We start from the raw sequence: 10,969 nt of genomic DNA on the forward strand, positions 1-10,969 counted from the left end.
GGAGATCACCGCCAACACGGCCGCCCGCGCCGCCCCCGCCCCCGCCACGGGCCTGGACGTGGACGTGGACATGGACAGCGACACCAGCGACCCCGACGGATCCGCCCTGGTGAGACCCAGCTGTGCCACACTCCCCGCTGCTGCTGCCGCTGCCGCGGTGTCACCCACGGCCTCCGCCGCACGCACGCACGCACACCACTCGTGTTATAAAACCAGCATTCCCACACCTCCCGACTACTCGTGTAGTTTCACCGACAGCCTCCGTGCACACGCACGCACGCACCACTCGTGTGGTAAAACCGACACTTCTGCAACTTTTAACTGTTCTTGTTAAAAGAACCAGCATTTTCACAACTTCCAACCTATTTTCGTCGTGTCACCGACGGTCTCTGTGCGTGCGCACGCACCACTTCTATTCGTACAAGCAGAGGAAAAATAAAACGAGCATTTGCACAACTTTCAACCTATTGTAGTTTCACGGACAGCCTCTGTGCTTGCACACCCACACCGTTTTTATTATAAAACGGGGATTTTCACAGCTTTCAACCTGTTTTTTGTTTGGCTGCCTGCTGTTAGGGGGGAAACACCAGATGTCACAGAGGATCTTAAAATGAGCTGTAAATTATGGGGCTCTGTGTATTGCTGGTAATTAGGGCTAAGCAGCAAGGCCACTCATGAAGATGAACTTGACTTGTTTGAATAATTTTTCCTTTATAAATAATGAACCTTTAATTAAAAAAAAAAAAGGGGGGGGGGGTTTCTGTGTGTGGTCTGTGCTCTATAATCCCTTCCAGAGACTTCATAGACGTTAGGGCTAGAAGGGACCTTGTAAGATCATCAAGCTAATAACGACCGATCTCTCTTTACAAGGCTTCGCTGTTCTGATATAAGCAGCCCATTCTGGGTGCTTCCTTACTTATTATTTCAGTATCGTATGATGAGCACAATGTTTCATTAAAACAATGTTAACTTTTATAGAGAACTCGAGCACGAATCTTCAAAAATCCATCTTCAAAAACGCGCGTGTGCATGGGTACATACATGCGCACGTGTGTGCACGCATGTGCACAGAACACACCCATCTAGCAATAAAACTTGCTTGCTTCCTGCCACTGTTTGGCATTAAGAAGGCAATCGGGACTCGTAGTAGAGATGACGTCTTTTATTAGGCCAACAAGATTTTTGTCAAAAAATCTTGCAAACATCTTCCTGGTTTAATAAAAGCTAATATCTCCTACTAGGAGTCCTGATTGCCTTTTCCTTTAAGCCAATACAGCTACAACCTGGATACTTGACGCATGAAATTAATAAGGGTTTCCTAAAATTACCGTATTAACTGCCTTGCCTACAGATTTCTTCAGATCTCCAAAGTCTCACCATGTCACCATTGTGCTCCAGAAGGCACAAACTCAAAAAGTTTTCCATTAGCTCCTTAATATCAGACTCTGTGATTGGAGCTAGTTTTCCTCTTTCCTGTTGTGGGGAAAAGCAATAGGAAAGCTCTTTGCGTAGGAGCAGCTCTGCTGCTTGTGTGTCACGGCGTTAGTTTTGATCCCTTTGGCAGCGCTCTGGCAAAGTTTGGAGGTCAGGAGGTCGGTGCACTGCTCATTTTCTTTCTCCAAGCCTGTTCTTTTTTTTTTTTTTAAACCATCCTTCAGGTGGCTTGTACATTTTGCCATTCATAACTTCATGCAGTAGCAGATATTTGGAAGATGCATGTCTGCTCATCTTAGAGAGAGCAAAAATCTTATCTATAAAAGAATGCAAGAAATGTTTGAAACTTCACATCTTCTAAAGGTTTCTAGCTTGCTAGAATAAAAAGAAAAGTTTGTGTAGTGCTTTGTCTTCTCAGCAGTCCTGGCCTCCCTATGCACTCTGCTTATTAAAGCTATAATTGCCTTCCTTTATTTTGTGCAGGAGGGATCTTCGCAGTTGTCAGCCTACGAAAGAAAAAGACTCAAGAACATTAAAGAAAATGCTAAATTTTTTGCTTCTCTGAAGCTGCATGAGGTTTGTATAGTTTCTCTCAAGAGTACACACAAAATATTGGCACTCTAACTCGAATGGGAATTACCGGACAGAAAGGACCCGTGGTCCACGTAGCTGTGAAACGTGTCCCCAGTAGTACGCAATGTCCGGTGCTTTGAAGGAGAGCATAAAAACTCCAAGAAACACCAGACTTCACAGTGTTGGACTGTCCTTTGAACCAAGTTTTTTGGTAGAAGTTTAATCTAAAATTTTGAAGGGGGAGATTTCAGATAAGACAGAACACTAACTATTATCTAATACTTTTTGGGAGTACTCTAAAACATGCTAAGGAAGTAACATTTTTCATTTCCTGTACGTATGCCGATCCTGGTCTCTGTAGCCTTTTTCCAGACTCATTCTCTCTCCTGTGTTTTCTTTATTATTAATTCCTCGTGCATCCTCTTTTAGCAGCAGGGCCATGCAGCAAAGTCCACGCGCTTGTTTATTTGCTTATGGGTTCAGGGGTGCGGACAGAATAGGGAGGGATAAAGCTGAGATTCAAGAGCTCCTTTCCAGCTAGTGGAATAGAAACAGTATGTAGGTGTGTGGTATGGGGAGTGCAATGAAGTGTACAGTATTGTGTGAGGAGACTGTAAACTGAATTAAGTACTAATTTAGCTGCAGCTGTATGGATCTTGGCACAGGCCGCAGAGCCTGCCCAAGAAGCAGGGCAAGTCAGCTTTTGCTGAGCTCCACGGTGCTGTCGTGACCAGTACTTTGATTGGCTGGTTTATGGTCATCTGCAATATCTTTGTAGTACCCAAAGTTTAAGGCATCTTTCTTATCTGCACACACCTCTGCCAAGGTGGGCAGCATCTAAACTATGCTTTAGAGAGCTGCATATGTCTGAGAAAATGATGCTTTGAGCAAGCGCTCGGTTATCTCCCACTAGGCTTCTCTGTCTGCAGGTGTACTGAATCCAAGTCCCTGATTGATAGCAATGTTATAGCATTTGTGCAGCCTCTTGTGATTTTTTTTTTTTTTGCTAAACTAAAACTACTTGTGTCTTCAAACTCAAATATATCATTGGTTTTCATGCGTACAGTTTTCTGCCGATTTTTTAATTTTTTTCTAGTTGGTCACGCTCTGTCTGGCGTTTTTGTAGGGGAGGTATAGAACAGCTAAATGAACCAGACTTTGCTGTTTTATGCCGTCCGCAGAACTCAGTGCCATTTTTTGCCACGGGTAGATGATCAGGTAGCAAAAACAAGAGAAAGAAGCAACACAGCTTGACTCTTGGGCTCCCTTTCTAGTCTGAAAAATTGGAAGTTAGGAAAATAATTTACAAAGCAAAAAATGGACAAGTTAGATTATTCATTTTGATAGAATAAATGTGAAAACCTAATATTTTGGTTCATTCATGCAACTAAAACAGCAATACCGTTACTATATCTTTAGTTATTTTTTCATACAAAAGTACTGTAGCTGATGCTTCTAAGACTTTTATTTCTATACTTTTCAGTCAGCTGCAAGACTTCGCAGAATAGCATCTAAAGTACAGTCCCATGGGATCAAAAGGTAAAAAAACCAAACATATCTGAGATATGCTGTGACTTGTTTTTTGTTAATTCTGTGGGGGGTGGAGGTTCTCCCTGAACATGTATAATACAGAGCACTAGGGCTGTGCGAGGCTTCGGACCATGCTTTGGATCCGGAGAAGCTTCAGACGCTTTGGCGTCCGAAGCAGCATGTCCGGATCGAAGTGCTGGCTTCGTTAGGCTTTCTGAACCACTTTGGAAAAGCTTTGGAGCTGCTTTGGAGATCCGGCCATAGGGTATAATGGGGAATCAATGAAATATCTATAACTTTGTTGGTTTTTGTCTGATTTGGATGAAACTCGCAGGGGATGGTAGCTTCTGCTGAGAGCATGAAGCCTGCTAAGTTCCAAGGAGATAGGTGTAGGGGTTTGGGAAGAACTGCACCCCAAATTCTTGAAAGCAAAACTCATGTCATGTGTATGTGATAAGCCACAGGGGGGTGAAAACTGCAGGGGTGGTGGCCCCTGGGGAGGCCACAAAGCCTGCCAAGTTTCAAGAAGATCGGTGCAGGGGCTTGGGGGGAACTGCACCTCAAGCTGCTGACATGCAAAACTTGTGACATAGATGACCATGTGTGTGTTAAGGCGCAGCGGGGTGAAAACTGCAGGGATGGTGGCCCCTGGTGAGGCCACGAAGCCTGCCAGCTGTTGAGGAGATCGGTGCAGAGCTTATGGGTTCTGGGACCTGCACCTCTGGCTGCTGACAGGCAAAACTCGTGACATGGGTGCTTGTGCAACTGTCTGTCTTGGTGAGTGTGTGGGGGGGACACAACTACCGCAGGCCTGGCTACTAAGCTATTGTGTTACCAGTTACCGAGCAGTCGTGATTCACTCAGGGACCAGCTCAATACACAGTTGTTAGCTAATGTCACCAGTTAATTAGCAACAGTCAACACCTACAAAACCGCGCACTAAGGAGAGGAAATAATCAATACATAGATTCATAGATGTAGGGTCGGAAAGGACCTTGTAGATCTTCTAGTCCAACCCCCTGCCCTGGGCAGGAGACAAAAAAACTGGGCTCAAATGACCCCAGCCAGGTAAATGTCAAGCCTCCTCTTAAAGACCCCCAAGGTAGGAGCCAGCACCACTTCCCTTGGAAGTTGGTTCCAGATGGTAGCCGCCCTGAGTGTGAAGTAGCACCTCCTGATGTCTAGTCTAAACCTACTCTCTAGCAATTTATGGTCGTTATTCCTTGTTACTCCAGGAGGCGCTCGGGAGAACAAGGTCTCTCCCAAACCCCGCTGGTCCCCCTGGTAAGTTTATAGACGGCCACCAGGTCCCCCCTCAGCCTTCTCTTGCAAAGGCTGAACAGGTTCAGGTCCCGTAGCCTCTCCACATAGGGCCTGCCCTGCTGCTCCCTGATCATGCGGGTGGCCTCCTCTGGCCCCTCTCCATGCTGTCCACATCCCTCCTGAAGTGCGGCGCCCAGAACTGGACGCAGTACTCCAGCTGCGGCCTGACCAGCGTCGCATAGAGGGGGAGGATCATCTCCTTGGACCTGCTCGGGATGCATCTGTGGATGCACAACAAGGTACGGCTAGCCCTACTGACTGTGTTCTCGCATTGTCAGCCCATGTTTAATGACTCCAAGATCTCTTTCTGCCACCGTGCTTTGGAGAAGGGAGTTCCCCAGCCTGTAGATGTGCTGCTGGTTCTTACTGCCCAAGTGCAGCACCCTGCACTTGTCAGTATTGAATCCCATCCTATTCTCATTCGCCCACCCCTGTAACCTTTCCAAGTCCTGCTGTAATCTGTCGTTCCCTTCTAGCATGCCCACATCACCCCAAATCTTGGTGTTGTCTGTGAATTTAAACAGGCAGCTCTTCACCCCCTCGTCCCCCTCGTCCAAGTCGCTAATAAATTGAACAGTGTGGGCCCAAGGACCGAGCCCTGGGGGACCCCACTGCCCACTTCCCTCCAGGTCAAAAATGACCCATCCACCACCACTCTGGGTGTGACCCCTCAGCCAGTTTGTCACCCATCTGACTGTAGGCATCAATGCCGCGGTCGCCTAGCTTTTTAATGAGAATGGGGTGGGAGACAGTGTCAGAGGCCTTCCTGAAGTCCAGAAAGACTACATCCACCACGACGCCTGCGTCCAGTGATTTTGTGACCTGATTGTAGAAGGCCACCAGGTTGGTCTGACATTCAACTGCCCCAAGACAGACAGTCAGTTGGACTTTGGAACAGCTTCAGCCGGATCGAAGTGGGAAACTGATCCAGCGCTCCGGATCAGATCGCTGGCATCCGAAGTGGCCGGATCCAAAGCTGGATCGAATAGCTGCCTACCCGCACAGGCCTAGAGAGCACACACGTGCATAAGCAAGCGCATTAGAGATCAGCAAGCAGTATCTGTATGGCATGTCTAGACTTCTGATTACATTATACTGTCCCTGTAAATCCCCATATGCATATACAGCATCTGTAGCAAGTTCACTATGTTCAGTGTATTCTTCCTTATATCATTTTTCCAAGGAAAGGAACATAAATATAAGCATGAGTATCTTTTGATCAAAAAACCCCCCAAAATAGCTATTTTTGTGGTATTCTCATCGAGATATTCAGGAGCCACTTTTTCTTATAGCGTTTTATTTGCTGTGCTGGCTAAGGGAAAAATCAATCTAAATGATGAAAGGAAATGAAAGGGAGCTAAAGAGAAAAATGAGGAGGAAGAAAGAGAGAAAGCCCTAGCTATATGAGAGGAAGGATAACTAATGGATATAGAAGAACATGCATTAAGCAAAAGCAAGCAAAGGCAGGAAATCAAGCCACGGTACAGAGGGAAGAAGGAAATAAAATATTGCATGAAAGAAAATGAAAATGAATATTAAAGATGAATGAAGTCTTGGAGGGGAGCGACGAGGAAATTCACACCATAAATAGAAAAAGTTGTGAAAAGAAAAGTAGAGCAGCTAGAGAGAGGGTGCATTGTAAATGCAAACTGGAAGCATTGGAAGGGCAGGCTATTACCAGTGGGGTGTTACTGGATGGAAATAAGATGACAGTTTTGACAAAATGACGTTTCTAGAATGACTATTTGGGCCACTGGTCTGTGTCAAGTTCCTGGAAATAGGGGTCCAAGCCACTGAGAGAGGCTTCCCGAGGAATCAGATGCGTCTGAGTTCTTTGGCTATGTATTATCTGATGTGTATTTATTCCTCTAGAGTTAAGCCCAAAAAGGCAGGAGATGAGACAGTGCGTCGAAGGTCTATGCGCTTACAGAGGGTGGACCCATCGGGAGTTCCACTGCCAGAACTTCCTGCACCGCCAGAAACAGTCATCGATGAACACGTGAGATGGGGGAGGGCAAAAGAAGAAATATGTCGATAGCCTCGTGAAGACAATCTCTGTATTCAGCCCTTCGGTTCGTAGATGTCGGGGTTGGAAGGGACTTCAGCCGATTATCGAGTCCGATCCCCTGCCTCAGGCAGGAAAGAGCGCTGGGGTTCTTCTTAAGTGTTGGTGGCTGTCGCTTGTAATATTTGACACTAATCAATTTTGTTCTATCCCTTGGAGATGCTTGGGAAGTCTTTCGTGCAGTGCCCAGAGGAAAATTCTTTCACCCTCATTTGTCTTGCTTAGTCATTTGCTTCAAGGAAGTGATCAGGGGTTTTGCGGAAACCAAGTTTGAGATGAATCTCAACAGAGCTTGCTCTGGTCCGTTCTATCAAAATGTAATCTGGTGATGGAAGTGGAGCATTCAATAGTTAGGTCAATGTTCTGCACCTCAGACTGATGAAATACGTTCCCTGCTCTGTAATCTCATGATTGAATTTCCGATAATATGAAATATTCTTCGATTCAGAGTGGAGGTTGTATTTCATTCCAAATATTTTTGCTCTGTTTTGCTTTTGTTTAACTGTAACTGCGGTCTGATTTTAATCTAGTTTCATCTTTGTCTGATGCACTTACCTGTATTATTTGAGGAAGATGCACAGGCAACAGATAAGACCATATTCTTCTGAGTTGATTTAAATTTCTCTGTCGTGCTGCTGAAGTAACGCCAGTATTCTGCAATGCAGTCCTTGAAGAGAGCCTTTGCTGGATGCAAGGGAAGAAATAAAAGGGGGAAAATATTAGGGTGGCTATTTGTTGACCCACTTGTACTTGCTAATTAATTTCCCTCCCTTCCTTTAAATAAGATGCTTTAATAGGAGTTTCTCATTTTGATGCACCCTTTCCACATTGTAATATCATAAGGTGTGGAAGGTTCAAGAGCTGAAGAGCTCCCTTTGGTTATTAATATTTCTAATATGATAAATTAGGGGGGGAAGTTGAAAGGAAAATAAATAATGGTATTTATTTAAAATAATTTCTACCCCATTTCTATCAAACAGCCTCTGTTGCCACCTGGACCTCTTCAGATGCTACCTGCAGGTGAGAATACAAGCAAGGTGTTGACTAAGGAGTTTCTGGATAGCTGGGCAAAGATAAGTGAGGTATTGCTGATCAGAATACATTCTCTTTTTTTGATAATGTACATTTAGTCTGAGCTCTTAATACATTTTTCTCCAAACAAATTTGTCCTTTCCCCTCCCTCATCCTTCTGTTTCATAATGTAGATAAAACCAGAGGATACAGAAAAGCATGTGTATGACATAAAAAGGTAATCATCTAACAATTTATTTCTTGAGCTCTCTAGTTTTACTTTTTTTTTAATTCATTAATATTTTAATAATGTTGCCTAGATATGAAGACAGTCTGAGTTGTATGATCCTCAGTGAAGATGCTGTTACAAAAGTTGTCAAAAACCGAATCTGTTCTATGGCTATCCATCCTTCAGAAAGCAGGACGCTGGTGGCAGCTGGAGACAGGAGTGGGCAGATTGGTCTCTGGGATTTGGTAAATGCTTTGGAGTTACTGGCTTAAAGGACGGGACAGGGTTGTGTGTGAATTGTATGGGAAAAAGCCAGGTAACGGGCTAAAAATGCAATTTTTAATTGTTTGAGACCCACTGGAAGGGAAGCTCCATTGCTTGGTTGTAATAGCTGTGTGACAATACAGTTATTGGTGAGGGAGGGATTAATGTTTAATTTTGCATGACTTTAGGACGATTGCAGTGGGAGAATCATATCATGCCAAATGGCACACATCTAACCTCTTGTAGAAGATTTATTAGTATCATCATTATATATTACCTCTTGTATAACCTCTTACATAATATCTTATTTATATAACCTCTTGTATAATATCTTGTTTATATAACCTTTTGTATAACTAACCACAGGCATATAAATACAAATAAATAACCAGCACCATGGTGTGAGTTAGAAAACTTTAGAAAATGTAAAACACTTTAACAATGACTAAGGAAGATTTTCTGTGCATTTGGGTTTTATGAGTTTTATGTGCAGCATGTTTCAAACCAAGAGAGCCAGAAATGCATGCTTTTCCCTCTACAGACCTGGAATCCTTGTGCTCCTCTCCCTAGAGCAGTGATTCTCAACCTTTTTAGACCTAGGACACCCTGTCTTAGATTCGAGGCCCCCCCCCCCCCTTGGAAAATGCCATCTCTTAGTTTTTACTCATTTTTGGACTACACAAAAAATAACAGAGCAATTCTTTGGCGAAGAACTCAGGCCACAGGAGGGCATGATTGTTTTAACAGTATGAATTCTTATTTGAAATCTCAGTTTCTCTTATAGTTTCATAGTTGGTAGGGTCGGAAGGGACCTGAGCAGATCATCATGTTTGACCCCCTGCCATGGCAGGAAAGAGTACTGGGGTCAAACAACCCCAGTAAGGTGTTCATCCAGCCTCCTCTTAAAGACCCCCAGGGTAGGATCCGGCACCACTTTGCTTGGGAGTTGGTTCCAGGTCCTAGCCGCCCCAACAGTGAAGTAGCGCCTCCCGATGTCTAGTCTGAATCTACCCTCTGCCAGCTTGTGACTGTTATTTCTAGTCACTCCTGGGAGTGCTCAGGGGAACAGGGACTCCCCCAATGCCTGCTGGTCCCTTGACTAGTTTGTAGACTGCCACTAGATCCCCCCCCAGCCTTCTCTTGTGGAGGCTGAACAGGTTCAGGTCCCGTAGCCTCTCCTCGTAGGGCCTGTCCTGCTGCCCCCTGACCATGCGGGTGGCCTCCTCTGGACCCTCTCCATGCTGTCCACATCCCCCCTGCAGTGCGGCGCCCAGAACTGGACGCAGTACTCCAACTGTGGCCTGACCAGTGTCGCGTAGAGGGGGAGGATCACCTCCTTGGCCCTGCTCGAGATGCATCTGTGGATGCACGACAAGGTATGGTTGGCCTTCCCGACCTCATCCTCATTGGCGACCCTTGTTCATTTTGGCATCAATAATGACTCCAAGATCCTTTTCTGCCTCTGTACTGACAAGAACGAGTTCCCCAGCCTGTAGGTCTGCTGCTGGGTCTTCCCCCACAGGTGCAGCACCTTGCACTTGTCAGTGTTGAAACCCATCCTGTTCTCATCTGCCCACCCCTGTAACCTGTCCAGGTCCAATTGCAGCCTGTCCCTCCCTTCTAGTGTGCCCACTTCCCCCCACAACTTAGTCAATCCTGTTTGCACACTAGCAGTGCTAATGTTGTGCAACACCCTGTGGCACCCTTGAAAGGATCTCAAGGCACCCCAGGGCATGCTGGTTGAGAATCACTGCCATAGGAAGGAGTCATCAAATTAGTTTCATAACCATGCGTAAGTGCCTTTTAGCTCTGAACCATCACGGCCACAACATCACTTTTTTAGCTCACATTTATAATATGCACAAGCTGCAAAACCTACTTGTTTTGTGCTCAACCTTGTCCTTAATAACTGATGCTAAAGAAATCACAAATAATATTTTAAGCTTTTTAGACAAGTAAGTTTAGAAGATTAAATGTGTTGTTACCTACAGAGACCTGGCAACTGATGGTGTGTTTTCTCTGATTTTAATCCAAGTTTACTGGAGTTAACACAGTTTAAGAAGCAGACATTTGTATCTCTGAAAGAGAATATTAGTTCCAAAAAAGAAACTAACTTTGATTCTAGATTTTGTTTGACAGTAGCAAAAAAAAATTTACTTTTCTGTGTTTAACCCCCAAACTGAATGTAACAAAAGCAAACAGATGTACAGGTTGTAATGAAAATCATGGTGAGGTAGAGTTATGTTTTAGTTGTCACTGAAGTTGCAGCTTCTATTACGTCTGGGAAGTATAATTGTGAAACTGAAAGTAAATCTTGCAGCCCTTGCAATTCAGCCAGGTGCGCAGTACTGAAAAGGATGGGGGGAAGAAAATCCAGACCTAGCAGTTGTATTTTCAGCTGCCTGCAGTGAGCAAAATCATGCACTCCTCTACATTAGAGGCACATTCTCTGACTTTGCTGGTAATTTAGACTGAGCAAGGACTGCAGGATTTAATGCTGAGGCCCAAATAAGAGTAATGTCTAAGTGTGGACTGCTGAA

At 44.8% G+C, this 10,969-nt stretch overlaps 1 protein-coding gene across 1 annotated transcript in view; it reads left to right on the top strand.

Moving 5' to 3' along the window:
- The window catches only part of WDR76 (WD repeat domain 76), an 18,682-nt gene that overhangs the window by 737 nt on the left and 6,976 nt on the right, over positions 1 to 10,969 (top strand). Inside the window, exons 2-8 of the mRNA XM_006030807.3 lie at positions 5 to 109; positions 1,918 to 2,010; positions 3,491 to 3,546; positions 6,733 to 6,859; positions 7,906 to 8,007; positions 8,131 to 8,174; positions 8,257 to 8,410. Of these exons, the coding sequence (XP_006030869.2) occupies positions 5 to 109; positions 1,918 to 2,010; positions 3,491 to 3,546; positions 6,733 to 6,859; positions 7,906 to 8,007; positions 8,131 to 8,174; positions 8,257 to 8,410 (681 nt within the window). The remainder of the gene's footprint in view (positions 1 to 4; positions 110 to 1,917; positions 2,011 to 3,490; positions 3,547 to 6,732; positions 6,860 to 7,905; positions 8,008 to 8,130; positions 8,175 to 8,256; positions 8,411 to 10,969) is intronic.

Source organism: Alligator sinensis, unplaced genomic scaffold (assembly GCF_000455745.1).
Source record: "Alligator sinensis unplaced genomic scaffold, ASM45574v1 scaffold407_1, whole genome shotgun sequence".
NCBI lineage: Eukaryota > Metazoa > Chordata > Crocodylia > Alligatoridae > Alligator > Alligator sinensis.